The sequence below is a fragment of the Stegostoma tigrinum genome, chromosome 30, assembly GCF_030684315.1.
Source record: "Stegostoma tigrinum isolate sSteTig4 chromosome 30, sSteTig4.hap1, whole genome shotgun sequence".
In the NCBI taxonomy this organism is placed as follows: domain Eukaryota; kingdom Metazoa; phylum Chordata; class Chondrichthyes; order Orectolobiformes; family Stegostomatidae; genus Stegostoma; species Stegostoma tigrinum.
In genome coordinates, this window is record NC_081383.1 from 23,966,293 (window position 1) to 23,991,200 (window position 24,908).

Genomic DNA, 24,908 nt, shown 5'->3' on the forward strand with positions numbered 1-24,908 from the left:
TGGTGATAGAATGTAAAATTCTGCGCTCCAAGGCAGTAACAAAATTCATGGTATTTCTACACAATGAAGCAATTTGCTGTGTGGTTACTGGTTAGTGCAACTTCTGTCCCAAACTCATGAGACAGAGATAGGTATTTGTTATCAAAAGAAGGCCATCGTATCCATGGCACTATGCTTCAAAAACCTTGATCAGCATTCTACAATACTCTAATGTGGTTTTTATATTCTTGATTTATTTTCCCTTTACCTGGAAAGAAATTATGCAATTATGGTTTTTTTTCAATTTCAATTTAATGATTATCTATTTCTTTCCTTAACAGCACCATTTGTGGCCACAACTCCAAACCTACAAACAAATCCTTTTGAATTTAATGTGACCTTCATTATTACTAACTTGGTTCCGACCCCAAATCTAATATTTTCCAATTCTGCACTGCACAGATCTGCATCAAATATTATTGCTTACCAGGTCAGTTCACAAAGTACTTATTAATACTGTTATGCAATTTCATTAAATACAAAGACTGCCCTAATACTCTGTTGTTCTTTTCCTTCAGCTGGACAACCTGTTTACTAACAGTAACATCAAGAAAACGTTCTCAAGCTGCAAAGTTCAATCATTCAGGTAAGGAATTTAACAATTATTCAAAACAATATCTGTTTCAAGATTAAAAATTAATATTACAAATATGGCTAAATTTTCTTGGTATTATTCAGAATACTGCTTTTCTTTTCAGTGCTCAGATTAGTAAGGTTAGAGGTCTGATAATCTTTTGATTTGACAGATACATTTACTGAAAAGTTTAGAGGGCTGTGAGCAATATTTGTCCAATTTATTTGAGGATTACAGCATGCAAAAGCGCATTCACTGTGTCACAACAGTCTAGCAACCGGTCCTACAACAGATTGCCTCACTGGAAAATGGGCATTGATGGAGCATGAATGTGCTGAGTGCCCAGGAACACCTGTACCCTACAAGATTCACCACTTCGCCAGAGCTTTCCCTCCTCTCTGGCTGCCGGCTGGCCAACCCTAACTCCCAAAATCCATACCCTCCAAAATCACCTCAGGTCTCCTCCACCAAAAGTCAGTAGTTTTCCACTTTCTACAGTAAGAGCTTAAAGCAAGCAACCAGAATTATGACATTTCGTAAATCAAACCTTTCAATTCCTTTCAAAGACACTTATCTGGTCTGTGAAATATCAACTTGAGGATACACAGCAACTCTGCCTCCTGTACAGCCATTGCAAATGGATTGTCAAGTTGGAAAGAGTTATTCAGCACGTTATTCCCATTTACATTAGCTGTAACACTTTGCGGCTTATCTCAAACAATTGATGCCCTTATTAGCACAGACGCTTCTTTCTCCAACCTGATTTTATGGTGATGTTTCCTAACTAAATACATTTATTAACTTTGTATTTTACAGTCCAACAAATGCTGCCAGCACCAGTGTGTACACAATCTGTACATTCACAAATGATTCCAATCCTCAGGAAGTTAATAGGGTTAGTGCATACCGTGAGATCAGGGACAACACAAAGGACATTTCTACCTTGGGAGCATATTCACTGGATAGCAACAGTCTCTACGTGAACGGTACTTATTGTTTTAAAGACTTTTCTTTCTATCATGGTGAATGTGTCTATGTGATCAAATTGGGGAAATTTCAACTCATCTAACATATCTTATTTCACCAACTGATGATGAATTTCCACAATACTTATTTAATAGATGACTTATTTTTGCTTCTTTTTAGGTTACCATGAAGCAGCTCCTTCAGCCCGTGAGTGTGATTTCTGTTTCTATTTTTTCCTTATGACTTCCTTTCATTGCTGTGGGAAGTAACAAAATAATTCTACATTAACAAATTGTCAAACACATGCACCTCATTGGGGTCGTTGTATATCCCATTTAACTCTGGTTCACATTATTTTCCAGTTTGATCATCAATGTAAATTCTTAAATTGAAATGTTTGGACTGAACAGTGATTTTGTATGTGCTATGTTACCCTCATCCCTTCACTTAAGGCATTTATTAACAGGATAGTAACAGAGCTGGTAGTAACATATAAGGAGTAGCTAACAGTAACTGAAATCAGACCTGTCACCCAAAGTTGATTGCACTGAGGAATGTTCAGATGGTAGGATTTTTCTTTCTTCTGTCTGAACTTTCAGTGGTGAATGTGTCACAGCCAACACAAATTGAACTAGAGCCAATTATCTATCAATTTTAATGGGATGGAGGTAGGATTTTGCCCTCAATTCAGGGCTAATTCTCACCTTGATGTGCTACCATACAGAAGCCACAGCACACAGGATTGGGAATGCACACAGTCCCCACAGTCTAAGTCCCAGGTAAATGTAGAGATCTCGGGCTGGGAAGGGATGGCGGAGCCTGGAGCAATTGACAGAGTTGGCCAGTTTGAGGGGAGTGGAGGGGGTTTAAGTTCTTGGACAGTCCAGGGTGGAAGGGAGTGTCTGAGGGAGCCAGACCATAGTGGGAACCACCTCACTTTCTGACCTTACCGCTATGACTAATCTCTTCTTGCCAGGCTGAAAATTTAGTTTGGATCGGAAACGATCGTTAACCAATCATTAATGGATCATTTCAGGGCCCCCAATTGGAGAAAGGATGGGCATGTCATCCTATATCCTTCACCTATCCCACAGAGAAACTGGGATGGTTGATCTCTGGGCAAAGACATCTAAAAAAATCTGCTTGCCACCCATTCCCCTTGCATACCTTCCAATGGAGGAACAGAGCATTCTGCCCTCCAAGTTGGTAACAAGAATCAGGAGAAATTTCTATGTGAAGAAGCAATCAGTTATGTTGCCAGTGGTTAGGAGAATTTTATTGCCAATCACATACATGAAAGCAAAAGGTTTTCTTTGCTAAAGGAAGACAACCTTCCTAACCTACTCATCCTCAAAAAAACTCTTGACAACAATATAAAATATTCTGATGTGATTTCTATATTCTTGGTTTATTTAAACTTCATTCTGGAATAAAAAGTATTACAATTGAAGAAATTATTTTATTCTCAGCATAATGATTACTTAATCTTTCTTAACAGCACCATTTGTGGCCACGACACCAAACCTTCAACCCAAGTCCTTTGATTTTAACGTGACCTTCACTATTACTAACTTGGTTCCAACAACTAATCTAATATCATCCAATTCTGCACTGCACAAATCTGCCTCAAATATCATTGCTTACCAAGTAAGTTTGTAATTTACATATTAATGCAATTATATATTATCATTAATTACAAAATGTTGTCACTTAATACTATGGCTATTGCTTTCCTTCAAGTTGAACGACCTGTTTAGAAACAGCAACATCAACAAAACATTCTCAAGCTGCAAAGTTCAATCATTCAGGTAAGTAATGTTGGCAATGAAGCCTATCAGTATCTGCTTCAGGTTTATAAAAACTGGCTAAAATCTCTTGGTATCTTTCAGAATTCTGCTTTTTTCTCAGTGTTAAAATCATTAATGTTCGATTGAATTGGCATAATTATGTTCAGATAGCTGGGAATAATATGTTTGATTACAACAATGTACACATGGGTTTTAACAGTGTCACCACAGCCTAGCAATTTGTCCTCCAACAGTTAGCTGAAATGTCTATTCAGAGAATGGGCAATGATTCCAAAGATGACGACATTCCATTTTCGGGAGGACAGCTTGTGCTCTCCAAGGCTTGCTACTCTCATGTCCTTCCAGCACTCTGCCTGCCAGTTAGCCCAGACACAGATCTGCCATCCAGACCAGGCAGGTGAAACCTGAAAACAAGCCCTTCTAGCCCATCTTAATACAGGCTGAATTCCAAGGCCCTCAATAGTCTTCTTCGCTAGACATGAGTTAGTTTGCACTTTTAACACAACCCGCGAATTCAGAGAGCCAGCATTTTGCGGTTTAATAAATCAAACCTTTCAACCCTTTTATATTTACTTCTCTGGTGAACAAATTATCATATGGAAGATACTCAGCGTCTGCATTTCCTGCAAACGCAAATGCAAAGGGTGCAAAGAATCATTCAACAATGATTCTCGGCTGACGTTCATGTCAGTTGTAACAAATTGACATTTAGTCACAACATTGTAAATTGGTCCCATAAGAGTGCAGGAGCTTCTGTCTGCCAACCTGATTTTGTTGCAATGTTTCCTAATTTATTGAAATAACTTCGTATTTTACAGTCCAGCAAATGCTGCCAGAACCAGTGTGTACACAACCTGTACATTCACAAATGATTCCAATCCTCAGGACGTTAATAGGGTTGTAGCGTTCCATGAGATCAGGGACAACACAAAGGATATTTCCACTTTGGGAGCATATTCACTGGATAGCAACAGCCTCTACGTGAATGGTATTTAGCATTTAAAGACATTCCATCTAATTATGTTGAATGATCGTTTGTGAATAATTTGGGGAAAATTTAACCCAAACTAATGTATCTTATTGCACTAATTGATAATGATTTCCCATATAACTGATTTTATTGAAGACATGTTTTTTGATTTTTCAGGTTACCATGAAGTAGCTCCTTCAGCCCGTAAGTATGCTTCTTGTTGTTTCTCACGACTTTCATTGCTGTGGGAGATAATAAAACAATTCTTTATTAAACTCTGATTATCAATTGGCATACTCAAGCATTGCATTGCTGATGATTCCCATCCACAGCTGCCTCCCCATTATTTTCCTGTTTGTTCATTAAGATAAATTCTCAAAACAAAAATGTTTGCAGCTTTGTAGAAATTTTGCACTGTTATAGTATCTCTGTCATATGTGGTCCTTAATTATTATCAGGCTGATAATATAATTATGAGTAACATGTAAGAAGAAGCTACTAGCAACCAAAATTATCCCACAGTTAGCATAAGATGCTAAATCTTTTATAGTTTCAACAAATTCAGAAGGACTTTCTATTTCAATGTGCACTCAGTTATGCAAACACTAATTAGAGCAGTTTTTGTCCCAAAACCACATGTAATAAGTATACGTACTGGAGGGCATAGGTTTAAGGTAAGAGAGGAGAGATATACTGTCCAAAGGGGCAATTTTTTTCAGAGAGATTGGTGAGTGTCTGGAATGGGCTGTTGTAGGTTGCAGTGGAAACGAATACAATTTCGTTATTTAAGAAATATTTGGACAGGTACATGGATGGGATATGTATGGAGGGATATGGACCCAAATGTAGGCCAATGGGACTAGTTTAATTGAGAACATGGGACAGTATGGGTATGTTGGGCGAAAGGGCCCGTTTACTTGCTGTTCACTTCTATGACTCTATGAGGTTCTCTTTGCAAAAGACAGACTTTTTCATTCCACTTTACTGCAAGTTCTCAAATGTAGATCATAGATTCCCTACAGTGTGGAAACAGGCCCTTCGGCCCAACAAGTCCACACTGACCCTCACAGCATCCCACCCAGGCCCATCCACCTATAATCCACCTAATCTACACATCCTTCAACATTACAAGTAATTTAGTATGCCCAATCCACCTAGCAACAGCCTCTACGTGAATGGTATTTAGCATTTAAAGACATTCCATCTAATTATGTTGAATGATCGAATGGACTGTGGGAGGAAACCGGAGCATCTGCAGGAAACCCATACAGCCACGGGGAGAACGTGCAAACTCCACACAGACAGACAGTCACCCGAGGGTGGAATCAAACCCAGGTCCCTGGTGCTGTGAGGCAGCAGTGCTAATCACTGAGCCACCGTGCTGCCTACTATGTAGCTTCGTATTCTGATTCTATATTTTTGATTTATTTTCATCTCTGAAATGTAAATAATGCAATTGAGAAGATTTGTTTTCATCCTCAGTTTAATGTTTATCTACCTTTTTTGCTAACAGCACCACTTGTGGCCACAACTCCCAATCTGGAAACAAAACCTTTTGATTTTAATGTGACCTTCACTGTTACTAACCTGCCTCCGACAGCAAATCTAATATCATCCAATTCTGCTCTGTATAAATCTGCCTCAAATATTATCACTTACCAGGTCAGTTAACAATTTACTTATTAATATGAATACATAGTTGCATTACTTATAGAATTTTCTCTCTAATACTGTTGCTGTTCCTTTCTTTCAAGTTGAACAACCTGTTTACAAACAGCAATATCAACAAAACATTCTCAAGCTGCAAAGTTCAATCATTCAGGTAAGGAAAGTTTATGCAAAATCCACTTGATACATATCTCAACAATGTATCTTTTTAAAAAAGATATAGTTAGTATTACAACAATGTTTAAAATTCTAAACATTCTTCTGAATTCTGGCTATTGCTTCAAGACGCAGATCATTCTGCTTATTAATGTAGTTGCTGCTTTGCCAACAGGATTTCTGGTAGCCCACTAAATACTTGAATTTATTTTAACAGGAGATCTAAAGTCCCTGTCATGTAGACAAGAAAATGTCTCAGTTGGCCAAACCATTCCATTCTCTTCATCTGATGGGGCAAGCTATCAATTGGATAGTTGTCACCAGTCCAGGGGAGGTGCTGGCCTCCTGGTATCATCACTAGATTGATAAACCAGAGAGCCAGGTAATGTTCAAACCTTGCCATGCAGATTGAGGAAATTGAATTCAACAAAAATCTGGAATTAAGAGTCTGATGATGACCATGAAACTGTTGCTGATTGTTGATAAAACCCATCTGATGTCCTTTAGTTCAGGAAATCTGTCAACTTTGCCTGGTCTGGCCTGCATGTGACTTCAGACCCACAATAATGTGGTTTAAACTTAATGCCCTCTGGATAATTAGGGATGGGCAATAAATGTAGGCCTGGCCAGTAATGGCTACATCCCACGAATGAATGAAGAAAAACAAATCAGTCGCTTTCTATGGACAGCATTACAAACTTGCAATGGGAGATATTCTTCAGTAAGAATTTTCAGTTGGCCTCAGCCCTCAAAATTGTAAATTAATAACAGTAGCCCATGTAGGCTTGTGTCTGCCAACCTGATTTCTGACATAGGGCAGACATTCATCACAGAAAATGTCACAAAATGGTTGGTATTGAATCAGCAACTCACTATATGTAGCACTTAACATTAATTCTACAGAGTGCAATAATCCGAAACATCAGGTCTTAAGTAGAATGGGTGGCCAATCTAATAATGCCAACTTTGCACCATTATCTGAGACAAATTTCGACCCCAATGTTTTCTCACTCATTTAATCGACTATCTGTTTGTCTTACAGCCCAACAAACACAGGTACCAGTGTGTCTGCAAACTGCACATTCAGAAATGATTCCAATCCACAGGAAGTGAATAGAATTATGATGTACCATCTGATCAGGGACAACACAAAGGAAATTTCCACCTTGGGAGCGTATTCACTGGATAGTGACAGCCTCTATGTGAATGGTATTTAGCACATAAAAGAGGTGTTCTGTTCCATTCTATTTAAATCTGTTTGAATATTTTATTCCAAATGAATCAGAGAGATATCAAGCAATCACATTAATTTTTAGTTTGCTTTCTCATAATGCATTTCAACCTCACTTGACAGATAACATGTATTTTTGGTTTTTCAGATTACCACGAATCAACTCCTTTAATCAGTGAGTATTACTTTTATTAAAGTCATAGCACTCACCGCATTATTTGTTCAGAGCTAGCCAGCTTTTAATGAAATATCAAATAGTTTAATAATTAGGCACTATTACAGTAATGGAAGTCAAGCTTTGAAATCAAGAGCTGGGAGTTTATTGATGTTACCTCTCTAGATTTTACAAGATATTCTTAGGATGTTGTTTTTATTCCTTCTGAGCATGCATAATGTTATGCCTTAACAAAAGTCAAAATAATTCAATTATATGATGAATCACATATATATCTTATATGAGGTGGCATTAAGTATGACAAACTCAAATGCTAGTTATTAAAACAAATGATGCTCGTCTGTTCCACTTTAAGAGCTGAAACTAATGAGAACACTACCAAAGTCAATAGCGATTACAATCTTATGTATATGACAGCAAATCTAAAAGTTTACTTGTCCTGGTTAGTTCCATGACCTATTCTAGGCACAAATAATTTTTCAATTAATTCAAGACAACAAAGTGTGGAGCTGGATGAACACAGCAGGCCAAGCAACATCTCAGGAGCACAAAAGCTGACGTTTCGGGCCTAGACCCTTCATCAGAGAGGGGGATGGGGAGAGGGAACTGGAATAAATAGGGAGAGAGGGGGAGGCGGACCGAAGATGGAGAGAAAAGAAGATAGGTGGAGAGGAGAGTATAGGTGGGGAGGTAGGGAGGGAATAGGTCAGTCCAGGGAAGACGGACAGGTCAAGGAGGTGGGATGAGGTTTGTAGGTAGGAAATGGAGGTGCGACTTGAGGTGGGAGGAAGGGATGGGTGAGAGGAAGAACAGGTTAGGGAGGCAGAGACAGGCTGGGCTGGTTTTGGGATGCGGTGGGGGAGTGGAGATTTTGAAGCTGGTGAAGTCCACATTGATACCATTGGGCTGCAGAGTTCCCAAGTGGAATATGAGTTGCTGTTCCTGCAACCTTCGGGTGGCATCATTGTGGCACTGCAGGAGGCCCATGATGGACATGTCATCTAAAGAATGAGAGGGGGAGTTCAAATGGTTCGCGACTGGGAGGTGTAGTTGTTTATTGCGAACCAAGCGGAGGTGTTCTGCAAAGCGGTCCCCAAGCCTCCGCTTGGTTTCCCCAATGTAGAGGAAGCCACACTGGGTACAATGGATACAGTATACCACATTGGCAGATGTGCAGGTGAACCTCTGCTTAATATGGAAAGTCATCTTGGGGCCTGGGATGGGGGTGAGGGAGGAGGTGTGGGGGCAAGTGTAGCACTTCCTGCGGTTGCAGGGGAAGGTGCCGGGTGTGGTGGGGTTGGAGGGCAGTGTGGAGCGAACAAGGGAGTCACAGAGAGAGTGGTCTCTCCGGAAGGCAGACAAGGGTGGGGATGGAAAATTGTCTTGGGTGGTGGGTTTGGATTGTAGATGGCGGAAGTGTCGGAGGATGATGCATTGTATCCGGAGATTGGTGGAGTGGTGTGTGAGAACGAGGGGGATCCTCTTTGGGCGGTTGTGGCAGGGGCGGGGTGTGAGGGATGTGTTGCGGGAAATGCGGGTGACGCGGTCAAGGGCGTTCTCGACCACTGTCGGGGGAAAGTTGCGGTCCTTGAAGAACTTGGACATCTGGGATGTGCGGGAGTGGAATGCCTCATCGTGGGAGCAGATGCGGCGGAGGCGGAGGAATTGGGAATAGGGGATGGAATTTTTGCAGGAGGGTGGGTGGAAAGAGGTGTACTCTAGGTAGCTGTGGGAGTCGGTGGGCTTGAAATGGACATCAGTTACTAGCTGGTTGCCTGAGATGGAGATCCACTGCCCTCCAACCCCACCACACCCGGCACCTTCCCCTGCAACCGCAGGAAGTGCTGCACTTGCCCCCACACCTCCTCCCTCGCCCCCATCCCAGGCCCCAAGATGACTTTCCATATTAAGCAGAGGTTCACCTGCACATCTGCCAATGTGGTATACTGTATCCACTGTGCCCGGTGTGGCTTCCTCTACACTGGGGAAACAAAGCGGAGGCTTGCGGACCGCTTTGCAGAACACCTCTGCTTGGTTCGCAATAAACAACTACACCTCCCAGTCGCGAACCATTTTAACTCCCCCTCCCATTCTTTAGATGACATGTCCATCATGGGCCTCCTGCAGTGCCACAATGATGCCACCTGAAGGTTGCAGGAACAGCAACTCATATTCTGCTTGGGAACCCTGCAGCCCAATGGTATCAATGTGGACTTCACCAGCTTCAAAATCTCCCCTTTCCCCACCGCATCCCAAAACCAGCCCAGCTCATCCCCTTCCCCCAATGCATCCCAAAACCAGCCCAGCCTGTCTCTGCCTCCCTAACCTGTTCTTCCTCTCACCCATCCCCTCCTCCCACCTCAAGCCGCACCTCCATTTCCTACCTACTAACCTCATCCCACCTCCTTGACCTGTCTGTCTTCCCTGGACTGACCTATCCCCTCCCTACCTCCCCACCTATATTCTCCTCTCCACCTATCTTCTTTTCTCTCCATCTTCGGTCCACCTCCCCCTCTCTATTTATTCCAGAACCCTCTCCCTATCCCCCTCTCTGATGAAGGGTCTAGGCCCGAAACGTCAGCTTTTGTGCTCCTGAGATGCTGCTTGGCCTGCTGTGTCATCCAGCTCCATACTTTGTTGTCTTGGATTCTCCAGCATCTGCAGTTCCCACGATCTCTTTTCAATTAATTCAGTAAGTTTATTGTAATATGTGCAAAAGAAATAATATTTTATTAAAGCAGTGGTTTTTCTGTCGATCTACTTCAGGGTGCCAATTTGTGACACTGGTTGACTAAGCAAAGATCTTCTGTTTCATTTTACTTGTATTTTTGGTCTTCCTGTGCAATGAATTTCTAGAAACGCCTCTCATTTACCCTTGAAAACTACTTCCCCCGGTGTGCATGATCAGAGACATCCTGAACTCTAATAGGCTTATTCGTGCATAAATAGCTCTTGCTGAGCTGTGGATGAACTAGTAGTATATTCCTGATTAATTTTATTAAACACAATTGGCATCAAAAGAGAATAGAAGTGACATAACTTCCTACTGTCTCTTGAATCATTTTTGACATGCCAAGCACATTGTAAGATCATCCTTATTGTAACAACCTGTCCCTGTTAGATTCCCAACTCTACATATTTTACCAAGAGATGGTGGCAACAGTGAATAATTCATCTGTCTGTTTCGAATATGTAATGATACCCCTAGAGAATTAATATCACTTCAAATGTCCCAAATTGATGTATTTGCATATCATTCATATCTTACTGATGTTTTAATAAAAGAACCATGTGTAATGTTATAATAACCATTGACACCAAAAACAAATTAAAAATAAAATTTACCAAACAAAACTGAAATACATCGGTCTATTACATATCTAAGTTATAAAACTAAACTGATTTAAACATTTATAAGTTAATTGAGCCATGGTTATATTTTATTGGACATTTTATTGCTCATCCTCCTGTCTGCAGGTACAACTTTACTGCTTTAGCAACTCCTGAAAGCAGACACCTGAACTTTGGCTGTTCTACTTTAACTTCTTTTAACATTCTGAGATATATACAGTATTCTATCCATTGGATTCAAGAAACGTAGAAATAAACTGACAGCAAGACTTCTGTCCACTGTCTTCATACATCTTTGGCCCCCAACATTAGCTCAGATAGGTAGGAGCTAGTCACAGTACCAATGCACGTTCATCTGATCTGTGATCTATTGCACTTCGCAAAGCTATCCCTTAGTTATACAATCACATCAATCAATCCTGGGTATTAAACTGAAGAGCGTTTTTTTGCACCCAGTAACAATGAGTTAGAAGAGACTGGACATAACTTTAATTTGTTCCTGCTTTTTCTGAACCCTGTACATGCACCCTTGTTGCATGAATGTCATCTCTGCCTGAAGGTTGTGTAAGATATTGGGCAGAATGCCTGTTTGACTGACTGTGTTCTACATATAGCCAGGTTAAGCACATTTATCGGTTTAAGTGCAGAAATTTGTGCTATTTTAAGTTCCGTAAAAGACATTTTACTGATATGTCACCCAGTTTGAACAGGCTAGAGAGACTCTATGCACCACAGCAATTTGTGGATACATGCAGACTGAGGGTCTTGGACCTCAATAAAATCTGTGATGAAGCCAGCTTTATTTATTGATTGGATTGAATGACTACCCTTCCAAATGTTTTTTACTTGCTGTTGATTAAAAATGATCCTACTTGTCAGATGATTTGATATAACCAGAAATGAACAATTATGCAACTTATAATGATCCTTTAAAATCACAGAGTGGAGACTACCCCTCCCTGAAGGTGGTTAAAGAATACATAATAGGGCAAGATGGCCCTGGAAAAATTCTTGCCCTTCTCAACACCTCACTAATTAAGTTTTTGATATAAAGATAGGACCTTCTTGGCATATGATCCATTAAGGCCGTTAAGTGGTGTATCAATGGCCAGCACTAATTATGCCTGCTTCCACAATATGTCCCATCAAAGGGAAAATTGTTCTCATAAAGGAAATAACTCTGACAGTGGATGTGTCTCTGTGTTTGCCGATGAATGTATTGGTATATGCGGTTGCATACATAAAAATGAATAAAGGTATGCTATTCCCCAAATTAAACAATGAATAAAGTATCCAAATTTAAAATAAAACAAAATCCATTTTTAACTTGAATAAATATGTATTCCAGAAAGTAGCCTTTTCTCATATTATTCATTGGAACTGATGGTTTGAATATAATCAGATTAATAACATAATAACATTTGGCAAAGCAATGCTCCAGACTCGAGTTTAAGTGAGAAGACCTGATTTCAGAGTCAGAACTTTTTGTTTCATGTATAATTGGTAAAGTCAGGAAATACTGTGTAACAGGTTATTGTATTGCCTGGGTAATTATTTACTCTTTCCTTACAGCTGAAGCCCCTGTTGAGGTAGTGACACTGCTACCAAATAAGGAGATAAAACCCATTGACATTAATGTCACTTTCATAATAAATAATCTGGAATTTAGATCAGAATTACAAAACATCAATTCTGCTGAATATACAACTACATCAAATAATGTTGTTAGTTTGGTAAGTTGACAGTAGAATCACATTTAATTGATTGATATAAATCAGAATGTTTTAATGACGGGTTTCTCCATTCCAAACCAGTTACTTTGAATATTTTTGTCTGCAGCTCAACAATCTATACAAAAGCAGCAAGGTAAATGAAACATTCACAAATTGTGAGCTCGTATCTTTCAGGTAAGACAAATATCTGTTGAATGGCCAATGTCTGCATTAGATGTTTCTGAATGAACATATTTTGAGGATTGTGAAACCTAATTTGTCCAATCTATCCACATAACTTAACCTTTGAGGACTGGGTATCATCTTTGTAAACCTGTGTTGAGCTCTGTCCAGCGCCCAAACATTCCTGAGATGCTTAGATCCGCTTGCGGTATTCCTAAGTGGGGTCTAACTAGGCTTTTGTATAACTGTAGCATAACATTTGCATGCCTGTACTCCAAACCTTATGTTTTAATCTAATGAAAAATATAAGCTTTGAACATCTACAAAGTATGGTAATGACATTCATGCCCAACACCATGCAGCTGATCCTGGCAAAACTTTCTAGGGTTGGGGCAATGGGCTGAGCCTCAACACCCTAAAGATGTTGTTTATGACTGTAGAAGGCAGGATCACTCGTGGAAAGCAAGGGGTGGCTTCCAAGGAAACAGGTGAATCTGGTCCAGCGGGTCATCTTTCTGGGGTTGCTTTACAAATTTAATAAGCTAAGAGTGGGGTGAACCTTGTGGGCTTAGCTGACGTTACACCAAGTCTTAAATGAAAGCTAAGGAACTGGAACTTCTATAGACTCCCTGTCCAAACTAACTACAGCATTACTTTTCATTGAAACTGACACAAAGAAATCAACCGACATAGTTGGTGGACTGGCTTAATTTTGTATGGATGCTATAAACAGCTTCACTTTTGCCAGATACTCATTTTTCTCCAATTCTAGCTCAGAAGTAGGTAATTTCAACATCTCAATTTGCATTTCATATTATACTGAAAATTAAGTTGCCAAGTAGATACTTCCTATTTCAATTGGCTCATTTTACCTAAACATCTATATTTTCTGCGGCATTATATTGTAAGCATCAAGGCAATCAGCTATTTTTGAAATGATTCTTATTGATAGGATGTTTGTATTCTCAATCCATATTAATATTTCAGTGCAAAAAAATTAATGCCATATTTCTAATGATTTTAACACTTTGTTCCTTGAACAGTTCTGCGAATCAAGGCAATACTAAAGTTGAAGCACACTGTTCTTTTAAAAATAATCCCACCATTCCAAGAGTTGATAAAGTCACTGTTTATAATGAATTCAGAGACAACACTGAGAAAATCACTGCATTAGGAATATATGCATTGGACAAAGACAGCCTCTATGTGGATGGTATGTATTGAGTCAAATTAAATGATTTTCCTTGTAAAATAAAACATATATTGTAATCTTTTCACAGCTTAAACATAAAATTAGCTGCATCTAAAAGGTTTCCAGCAGGTATGAACCATGCAAACTCCAAAGGTCCCAACAAAACAAAAGGAAAAAACATAGGCGGCCATGCTTTCTACTGATTTCAAATCATTCTCAAAGTTTGTATGGATGACCAAGACGCAGATCACGAGACAAGAAATAACAAACATTTCCTTGTCCATTAACCACCAAAATAAATATAATTGTGAATTTTTTATTAGTCTTTAATAGATAATATCCTTGCTGACACGCTGCACGCGAGATTGACATTTCACCTTTTAATTTCAGGTTATCACGAATTGGAACCAACTACAGCACCGACTATATTGTCACCTGAAGTCCGAGAAGGCGATTTGCCATTTGAGCTTAACTTCACCATAATAAACAGAAATTTCACTGAAGCACTTAATGATCCAAATTCCCTTGAATACCAAAGCATTGTTGCCAATGTTACCAGAATGGTAAGAACTATTTTTCGGTCATTCTTCAAAATTTAAACTTGAAGAAAACCAAATGCAAAATTATGTTATTCTCTAAGTGAATATTTTCTGTACTTTTGTTGACAAACATGTAAACCTTCAACATTTTCTATTAGATTTATTTCTTGAAAAGTTTGCAATGTTTACTTACTAATGTTTATACTTTGCAGCTTGAAAATTTGTATAAAAACAGTGCTTTAAAGGACAGCTATCGTATCTGTAAAGTTACAGGACTGAGGTAAGAGGATTTACTTCAAATTTTAAGCATAAAACAAAGAATTTACCTTGTAGATTAAGCTCATTAGCAGTAGACCAAACTGAAACGAAATCTGGCATGTGAATTGCTTACCAGTATAATTTTTAAACTTGTATCTGGAGTTAAATTCAACTGTAGATATTATTAGACACTGACAATTTTCAATTAAACAACTCCTTATGTAGTGACAGATTTATGGAGTTTAAGATGGTGTTCTGATTAACTATGCCCTGTGAACAATATCACAACATAATAAACAGAAAATTTAGCCACAGGAGGTGTCCTTAAATGTTTGCAGACATTTGCAATCTCTGTTGAATCACTGAATCTTTAATAATACTTTGGAATAATTGTTGTTCCAGTTACTCTGCTTCAATTACTTTGCTCATTTAATTAAGAATGACTGAAATCATCATTTTTCCTGCCATTCTTACCAACAGAATTGGATCAGTGAAATGTATCTGCACATGTTACTTCGATGCTTCTGCTGTGAATGAACCAGTGATAGCAGAACAAGTCAAAGCAGAGTTTACCAAGGGAACAAATTCAACAAACCTGCTTGGAAATGTCTACCAGCTGAGAAATACCAGTTTGGCAGTAGGTAAAGTATCAATTTTAATTGTATTTACTTTTAACAATTCTATTATTACAATTTAATCACTAATTAACAATAATCTAGATGAGTTAATAATTGTGAAAAAAGTGAATAGAGTAATGCTTCTTTGGGAAGAGAGGGGGTGTTTTATGGTGAGTCACTTATTCATGTTGGAAGGGATTGGTTAATTCCTGTCAAGTGGGCCACACCCCAAGTTTGGCTTCTGTTAATAAATTACATATCTTATTACAGTGGTGGCAATTATAATTTGTTTCATGTAGGCACATTTATTCACCTAGATTCTGGGAAAGATTTCCAGCAATCATTGGTAATATCAACTTACTCAGAGATAGTAAGAACTGCAGACGCTGGAGTCAGAGATAACACATTGCGGAGCTGGATGAACACAGCAGGCCAGGCAGCGTCAGAGGAACATGAAAGTTGATGTTTCAGGTCAGGGCCCTTCCCAGCCCAAAACGTCAACTTTGCTGTTCCTCTGATGATGCCTGGCCTGCTGTGTTCATCCAGCTCCACACTGCGTTATCTATTGGTAATATCAATTTGGTTTTAGCTAATAAAGCGTGGAGCTGGATGAACACAGCAGGCCAAGCAGCATCTCAAGAGCACAAAAGCTGGCGTTTCGGGCAAAGGGTCTAGGCCCGAAACGTCAGCTTTTGTGCTCCTGAATGCTGATTGGCCTGCTGTGTTCATCCAGCTTCACACTTTATTATCTTGGATTCTCCAGCATCTGCAGTTCCCATTATCTTTGGTTTTAGCTTTTTAGATTTGGGGATTGAGGGAATTAGCAAAAAAAATGTTTTGTAAAGTTAGTTTTTCAAGCAACATTCAAAATTTAACCAATATGACTGCTGCAAAATGTTGAATCACAATTAATTTCCAAAGACATACATGTCCCATGCAAATCTGAGGGAAATTAACACCAAAATGAGCATCTGCAAAACAGCAAAACTATAACCATTCACCCTGAAAGTGAGAAGTGTGAGAACATTTTCAGGAAGGAGTATGAGCCTACTTGGGTTTCACACCTGGTGCAACTAGCCTTGAATTCACAAAGAAGCAGGTTTTCATTTAATAATTGAATGGCCCAGATTTTGTGATTGAAACAATAGTGAGTCTATCAGTGTTCACCATTGTGAAAGACCAACTTTTGTTTGTGCCCAATGTGCCATTAAATGCGAAAATCAGGAAGTCCAAACTCTCCTCCTCCGAAAACTTCACAATAACAGGAAAATAAAACAAAGAATTATGGATGCTGGAAATGCTGAGTTCTTCGACAAGATACTCTTTTCAGTACAATAGTACCTTGTGGAGCAACTTGGCATTCAAATATGTGCAGTATATGAAATTCACGTACTTATGTGATAGATACCAAATAAGTACACAAAAAAAGTTAAATTTAATGACAGATTAGTCTTGACCATTTGTTGTCAATCACTATGACACCAAAAGTTGATTCAATTATAGAGTGTCATTTCTTCAGTTGTTATTTGTATTATAAAAAAGTATACAAATTTAAATGCTTTTCTTTTTGTCCCTTCAATCTCTCATTATAATCCCATATTTTGCATTTAGCTTTCTGCACATGATATGCTGTTAAATTAACAACTATAACTTGTGCATCCCAATTCAGACATTGCAACTACAGTTTTAGTTTCTTCACACCTAGATAGTTACTGCTATAAGTGGCATTTTTCCATCGAAGTGGTGTTCATAGCACACGTGTAGATTTCTGGGCTAAATTGCAGCAGACATGACTTTTCTGAGTAACATAGTTAACAGGGAGGCTGTCCCATGGCCTGGAGTCCTACACTACACTTTTGGGGAAGACCCACTATATCAAATGACATGAGAGCAAATGATGCTCACTGAAGGACCTTAAACTACCAGCACTAATATTTACCCAGGGACTTTTTTCCTTCATAATGAGTGGTCTTTTTAACTATTTTAAAATATTCAAATCCTTTAAAAATGCAGAGAGAATGCCTCCAATTAAAGCGCCTGCCTATCATACTTAATTAGATTGTGAACATGATCTCTGGCTTGTAGAAATATAGAAAATAGAAGCAGAAGTAGGCCATTTGGCCCTTCGAGTTTACTTCACCAGTCAGTGTGATCATTCTCTGAATGAAGAAACGTCTCTTCACCTCGGTACTTAATAGCCTACCCCGTATCCTTAAATTATGACTCCCAGTTCTGGAGTTACTCCATCATCAGGAACATCTTTCTCGTATTTAACATGTCTGGCCAATCCAGGCAAAATCTTTGCTAAATATCTGCTTCTGACGTAGTGCAGTATCAGAATCTGCATTGCGCTCCAATGTCAGGACTCTTAACCAATAATGGAAAATCCTGTCAGCCATCTCTGGCTCCACTCCTTTTTAACTGCAGTGGTCCCAGTTTAAGTGCAAGATTACAGAATTACTTCACATAATTCTAAATCATTTAGCTAACAGAGCTAGAACTGCATACTAATTTAAAACATGATGCATCCCTGAAGGTGGTTGGGAGTAGCAAATTAGTCTTCAGTATTATGTCTAATTTTTCTGAATTTATTTTTTGCAGAAGCTAAAGCACCAGTCTCCAGTGACAGAACAGAAATACCATATTGGGCAATCATATTGATCGTGCTGGGAATACTACTTCTCCTTGTCCTGCTCTTCCTCCTTTGTTTATTTGTAAGTACATCTGATTGTTCAATATTGTGCAATGCCGAACGCTAAAAATGAGAAGCACATAATAGAAAATAACACACTGATTATGAGGGCAGCACCAGCAAAGAGGCAGGATATTTCAGATCATTGATTAATTCAGTGATCATTCAGGGATCATTTGTCTTCAAGATTCATTTGAATATTGCATTCTGCACTTGCAATACCAATGTTAAAAATTCTTCTTTTAAAATGGAAAAGAAAGTACTGAAGACACCAGCAAGGACTGACAGCATCTGTGGAAGGAAAAGACAGGTCAATATTGCAGGTAGAGTCTTCCCTTTCAGGATGGGAGGAAAGTAAAAGGTGCACGAGTTGATTTATTGTTATCACATGTACCTAAGAACAGTGAAAAGTGGCAGATCATAACATATAAGAACACACAGATCACAGGTGTTTAGATAGCACGAGGCATACAAGGTAACAGCCGCACAAGAGGTAGGCAAAAGCAAGAACAACATTAAATTTGAAATTAGAAAGGTCCATTCAGCAGTCTGATAGCAGCTGGGAAGAAGCTGTTTTTTAACCCGTTGGTATGTGTGGCTATCCGACTCGGATGCTACAAATCCCACAGAGAGGGTCCCAGGTGTCCCTGGGGCTACCTTGAGGAGATGGTTCCGTTATCAACAGTGTCTTCCTCCCTTGACCACCCTGAATTTTAGTATAAATTGCCTTTCAGAAGACAGCTCCATTTTGAGGGACCCCAAGGAGCTGGCCATATTTCAATTATACCCATCTCTCCTGGTTGTGCAGTGGATCCTGAAACTTGCAGTAAAATTTCAGTCCAAATATTTTATGTCAGAGTACATTGTGATCAGCTCCAGTCCTATGCAGGACAATAGACAGCAAGGTTCCTCCAATTGCTCCAATGTGTCGCAATCTTTGCTCCAACCCAGTTGATTTCCTCCTTTGAACATATCCTCAAAATTATTATTGTTTTAAAGCCAGCACCACACTTTTTCTTCCCGATCCAGCAGTGTCCATTCAACTGCCAGTCTTAATTTGCGTCTGGCCAGAAGATGAAGTACATATTCTTCCATTCTCAGTTTTCTCTCTGTCAGAATCACCTGCCCGGGCCTCCTGACTAATCTTGTGTATCAGTCAATTGGTGATATTGTCTGTCCAAGTGTTGCAGGGATCTTATCAAGGCAACACTGATGGAAGTCATTCAACTTATTTGACATTTTCACTGCTGTCTTTCATGTCTTCATGACATATATTGAAGTTAACACTACAATAAAAAATACGGTAAAATAAACTTTATTTAATAAAACAAACTGAAAAGAGAGCTAAGCTGCGCTCAGTAGATAAAAAGTAGTTCAGTAATAGACATAGAAAATGTCACATAATTTAATCTACAGAATAGATATAATGTTGCCTAAGAGATTACATCAACTGATATTTTACTAATGTAACGTTTTAACCTTTCAGATTACATTATGTCTGAAAAAGAAGTTTCATGGATCCTACAACATGATGCAAAATCCAGCTGGGCTTTACTTTCCTCATCAGAAATTCTATTGATAAATAATAAACATGCAAATTACTTACACATTTAACAATTTTGCAGTACTTAAAAGAACATGATTATATTTGTGTAGTTACTATTTAATGATGGATCCCAAATTGAGGATGTATGCTTCTCATCAAAGGCTAAATTCTGCCAAAAAGCACTAAAAAATACAATAAAACAGAAATAGTGATTGCTTTCAATATCAGGCAGAAATAATTATTTGAATCTGTTAAATACTTTACGAAAAAATGAACAAAGCTATGATAAATAAACACTAGAAACATCTTCACTCAAAATTCTGTACAATTCAAAGATTTGTCAGTCTTTTCGTACTGCTGATTAACTAAGTATAATAACTAGGAAGTAATTGGCTAAGGTGCTAAATATAGTACTCGTATCACTTGTGTCCATCAGGATAGTCGAACCTTATGCAGCAAAATGCTTGGTTCACTTTCCTTAGTCATATTCCGATGAAAGAATAAAAACTTTTGATGTTCTATATTCAAGAGGGATACATTCAAGATTCTGCTTGAAGTATGACATATGAGGAATAGATAAACAAAACAATGTCAAAATTGGCAAACAGCTGAGTTCTTTTGAGTGACTGCTTTCCACGTAAATTAGTTGCAGTAATTTATTGTCACCAGTTGGTTGTCTTCCGCATTATCTCACGTTATATTTATCTGTACTTTATTCAAATTAACATCAACTATTGCTGTTGTGATCAAATAGTAACATTATATATTTGTAATAAATTATTTAAAATAATTCACATAGCATCACAAACAGACTAAAATATTTATTAAAACCTTGTTTTTCTGAGAGCTGAATATTTACAACATGGACTATTTTTGTAAGACACTCAATGAAATCTAACAATAAACAGTACTTTGTTATATTTCATTACTTTTTGTTGCAAGTATCTAGTTTATAATTCAAATATTACAGAATATGACAGTTAGGTTGGATTTAAAAGATTAAATGCAAATGGAAAACACTGAGAAACTAAGAATAATTCTAATGTCATTGCAATTGAAGCAAACTTGAGGTTAATTAAAAACTAACTATTGTACTATAAAGAAAGTCAGATGAAGAGATATAAACATGTAAACAATAGACAACTCCTATTTAAATCTTGGGTAGAGCCATGCCATCTGCAATTATTTCAGTAAGTTATTTAAACTATACATGTAATTTCTTTCAAGATGAAGACAAGTTGAAACGATCAACCACCCAGGGAGTTCCATGATAGGGACAGAATGTCTGGAGAGGGGGTAATCACATTCATCAACAAGATATGTTATTCACATGAGACTACAAAATATTAAAACAGAAGTGGGCCATTTGGCCCATCGAGTCTGCGCTGATTCAATGACGTCATGGCTGATAATCCTCAAGCCCACCTTCCTGCATTTTTCCCAAAACCCTTGATTCTCTTACTGACTGAAAATCTGTCTATCTCAGCGCTAAATATACTTCGTAACCTAAATCTACAGTCCTCTGCGATAAAGAATTACATCTGAACAGGGAATAAGAACGTGCTACTCAGCCTTTTGAGCTTGGTCCAATTTAACCACAACTTTATGTGCCTGCACATCCCTGATAATCTATCATCCCTGCAGTAATCAAGAATCTATCTACCCCTGCCTCAAAATATTTAAAGATTCTGCACCCAATTCCATAGACTGACTACCTTTCTGACAAGAAATTCCATCTCAGTTCTGTCCTGACTGAGTGACTCCTTACGCTGGGATTATGCTCTCTAGTCCTCGATCCTGTCACAAGGGGGAACAAGCTCACCATACTTACCAAGTCAAGCCAACTGAAAAAATGTCTACATTGAGTGCTGTGCCAAACTACTAAATATTTCCCCATAAGACATCCATCCATACCCAGGCTCAACCTAATGAACCTTCTCTGGACTGCCTCCAATGCCAAAATCTTTCTTTAGATCAGGAGTCTGAAACTGTTCAAGTATTCCAGGTGTGGTCGATCTAATGCATTGTGTGGTTTTAGCAAGTAGATACTATTTATAGAGTCCATTCCCGTCATGAGTTACAGAATCAAACAGTAGCAGTGAAAGTGAAGTTAATCATTTATACTTCTGTATGAGAACATTACAATGCTTGCCACATTGCTATAGAAGGCGTCTGTGAGGGATACAAGGTTATTTTGTTTTAAATATCTGACTGTCTTCTCAGAAAGCAAGCAGAAGCAGTTTACTTTGGTTCATTCAACTGAAAAGAGAGAGGCAGCAGGAGGGAATTTCTAATCAAGCTTGCAATTTCAGCAGAGAACGTCCCAGCTTTATCATTCACCATGTGAACTGTGAACGAAATTCAATCTCAGTTTGGAACTCGTGATGAAGCTAAAAAATTTCCCTGTAAATTGGAAGAAGAAATCTACAGCACAGTGATTTTGTAAATAAAGCCTTAGCCATTTGCTCACTTTGTATGTTTGTCTGTATGTGAAATAGACAACATCAGAGCTATCCTTTGGGACAATGGATATTCTGATAGACCACTATTTCCTGTAAATGACGTAAACTCTTCAGCCTGCTCTTTTGAGACTTGAAAAGTGCCCAGTTTGCCTCAAAGCACTCTGGAAAGACAAAATATGTGAGAACCCTGAACAGCAAGGTATATAGGCTGTTTAATGCTGCTACCATGCAAGGTCTATGCAGTGGCGTTTTTGACTAACAGAATGCTGCCGTTAGTCCAAAAAAAAATTTCGCCTACCAGACAGTTAAACAACATCATGCATGAGTCCCAGTGTCAGTAAGATATGAAGTATGTGCAGCATACAATCCAACCTTTGGCTGATATAATCAAACAGAATGTAGCTTCAGTTGTCTATAAAAAGCATAATATATATCATACTCACTACATTTACATAACCCAAACAACTCTAATGTTAGACGTATGCTTACTGAATACCCCTGAGTAATCTAACAGCTAAAATAAGAGTCAATTTAAGATAATTTGTTGTAATGTAACTCATTTACGCTAGCTAGGAACGATATACATTCACATGTGGGGACCCATGCCCTGCAAAGAAAAGGAATAAACAAGAGCATTGCTCCTTTATTGAATTTGCCAGGAAACTGGGGAACCTATACAAGAACATAATTATGAGCAGGAATGAGTAATTTGGTGCATCGAGCCTATTCTGCCACCTGATAATCATGGTCAATCCGACTGTGGTCTCAATTCATTTTTCTTGTCTGCCCTCTATACCACTTGACACTCTTGACTGTCAAAAATATATCTAACTCAACCATGAACATATTCAATGAGCCAACTTCCATTGCTTTCTGGGGAAAGAGAATTCTACAGGCTAAAAACGCCATGAAAGAGAAGAAAAATTCTTCTCTCAGTTTTAAATGGAAGACCGTTTCATTTTAAACTGAACGTGCAATTCTTCTCACCACTGCCCCCTCAATGAGAAACATGATTCTCAGCCCGCAACCTGTCAAGACCCCCTGTTGTGTTAATGATAAGAATCTTTATCCTCCTCATTATTACGAAATTGGTAGTGGGCGGCTCAATGGTTAGCACTGCTGCCCACAGCACCAGGGATCGGGGTTCGATTCCACCCTCGGGCGACTGTCTGTGTGGCGTTTGCACATTCTCCAAGTGTCTGTGTGGGTTTCCTCCAGGAGCTCCAATTTCTTCCCACAGTACAAAGTTGTGTAGGCTAAGTGGATTGGCCATGTTAAATTGCCCATAGTGTTCAGGGATGTGTGGATCAGGTAAATTATATGGGGATGGGTCTGGGCGGGGTGCTCCAAGGGTCGGTGTGGACATGTTGGGCTGAAGGGCCTATTTCCACACTGTTGGGCTTCTAATGATCTATGATTTCTATGAAATGTACTTGTTCAAATTCCATCAACTGGTTTTCATACTTGGGACTGCTATAGACTGAATGGCTTTAAAACAAATGAGTTAAAATAGCCACAGAAATGGCTTTCTTCTTCCATGACCATGGTTTCCCACCCACTGTGGTTGACAAGGTCCTTAACCAAATCCAAACTATCAACCATGCTTGCAAGAATAATGGCCAATGGAAGACAAAGCAGCAGGTTAATATTTGTGGGGTTGGATTCAACTGTAGAGGAAAGTATGAAAAAATACGAAAAGAAAGGAGAACTCAGGAGGGGTTATTATAGCTTCCAGAACACAAAATATGACAGTGTGTTTGGAAAGGAATAGGAATCCCGAGAAACAACCCTGACCTTCCAGCTGTCTGAGACTTCAACACACTGCCTTCCCTGACCAACATCTCTGTCTCAGGCTTGCTGCAGTGTTCCAGCAAAGGTCAATGCAAGCTGGAAGAACAGCACCTCATCTTCCACTTGGGAACCCTGTAGCCTTCTGGGCTTAATATCGTGTTTAATGATTTTAGGGCTTGAGCACCTTCTTCCATGCCCTTATCCCCACACCTACATGCCAGACCTTGTTATCACATGGGCTGTTACCATAAGCAATACATCATCTGCTACTAAGAGTGCCCATTAGCAGCTATTCAGTCTCCCAGGCTGACCTTTGCACATTCCTTTGCCTATCCAACTGTTTCTCCCTCTCTTTGAACATAGAACATAGAACAATACAGCGCAGAACAGGCCCTTCGGCCCTCTATGTTGTGCTGACTTGTGAACTAATCTAAGCCCATCCCCCTACACTATCCTACCTTGATCCATATGCTTATCCAAGGACTGTTTAAATGCCCCTAATGTGGCTGAGTTAACTACATTGGCAGGCAGGGCATTCCACGCCCTTACCACTCTCTGAGTAAAGAACCTGCCTCTGACATCTGTCTTAAATCTATCACCCCTCAATTTGCAGCAATGCCCCTCGTACAAGCGGACATCATCATCCTTGGAAAGAGACTCTCACTGTCCACCCTATCTAATCCTCTAATCATCTTGTATGTCTCTATTAAATCCCCTCTTAGCCTTTCTTCTTAAGGCCTACACTCCAGACCAGGCAACATCCTGGTAATTCTCCTCTGCACCTTTTCCAATGCTTCCACATCCTTCCTGTAATGGGGCAACCAGAACTGCATGCAATATTCCAAGTGAGGCCGCACTAGCATTTTGTACAGTTGCAGCATGACATCACGGCTCCGGAACTCAATCCCTCTACCAATAAAACCTAACACACCATTTATCCAAGTCTCGCTGCAACCTGCAACATTCTTTCACACTGTC

General features: G+C 39.1%; 1 protein-coding gene across 1 annotated transcript in view; it reads left to right on the forward strand.

Moving 5' to 3' along the window:
• LOC125465653 (mucin-16-like) overlaps window positions 1-20,367 on the forward strand; it is a 56,954-nt gene extending 36,587 nt beyond the window's left edge. The window contains exons 43-62 of the mRNA XM_059638427.1: window positions 321-469; window positions 558-625; window positions 1,430-1,599; window positions 1,760-1,786; window positions 3,078-3,226; window positions 3,320-3,387; window positions 4,206-4,375; window positions 4,535-4,561; window positions 5,871-6,019; window positions 6,112-6,179; window positions 7,224-7,390; window positions 7,561-7,587; window positions 12,511-12,671; window positions 12,778-12,845; window positions 13,877-14,046; window positions 14,416-14,588; window positions 14,777-14,844; window positions 15,303-15,463; window positions 18,041-18,153; window positions 19,618-20,367. Coding sequence (XP_059494410.1) covers window positions 321-469; window positions 558-625; window positions 1,430-1,599; window positions 1,760-1,786; window positions 3,078-3,226; window positions 3,320-3,387; window positions 4,206-4,375; window positions 4,535-4,561; window positions 5,871-6,019; window positions 6,112-6,179; window positions 7,224-7,390; window positions 7,561-7,587; window positions 12,511-12,671; window positions 12,778-12,845; window positions 13,877-14,046; window positions 14,416-14,588; window positions 14,777-14,844; window positions 15,303-15,463; window positions 18,041-18,153; window positions 19,618-19,710 — 2,246 coding nt within the window. The 3' untranslated portion in view covers window positions 19,711-20,367. The remainder of the gene's footprint in view (window positions 1-320; window positions 470-557; window positions 626-1,429; window positions 1,600-1,759; window positions 1,787-3,077; window positions 3,227-3,319; window positions 3,388-4,205; window positions 4,376-4,534; window positions 4,562-5,870; window positions 6,020-6,111; window positions 6,180-7,223; window positions 7,391-7,560; window positions 7,588-12,510; window positions 12,672-12,777; window positions 12,846-13,876; window positions 14,047-14,415; window positions 14,589-14,776; window positions 14,845-15,302; window positions 15,464-18,040; window positions 18,154-19,617) is intronic.
• Window positions 20,368-24,908: the final 4,541 nt, after the last annotated feature.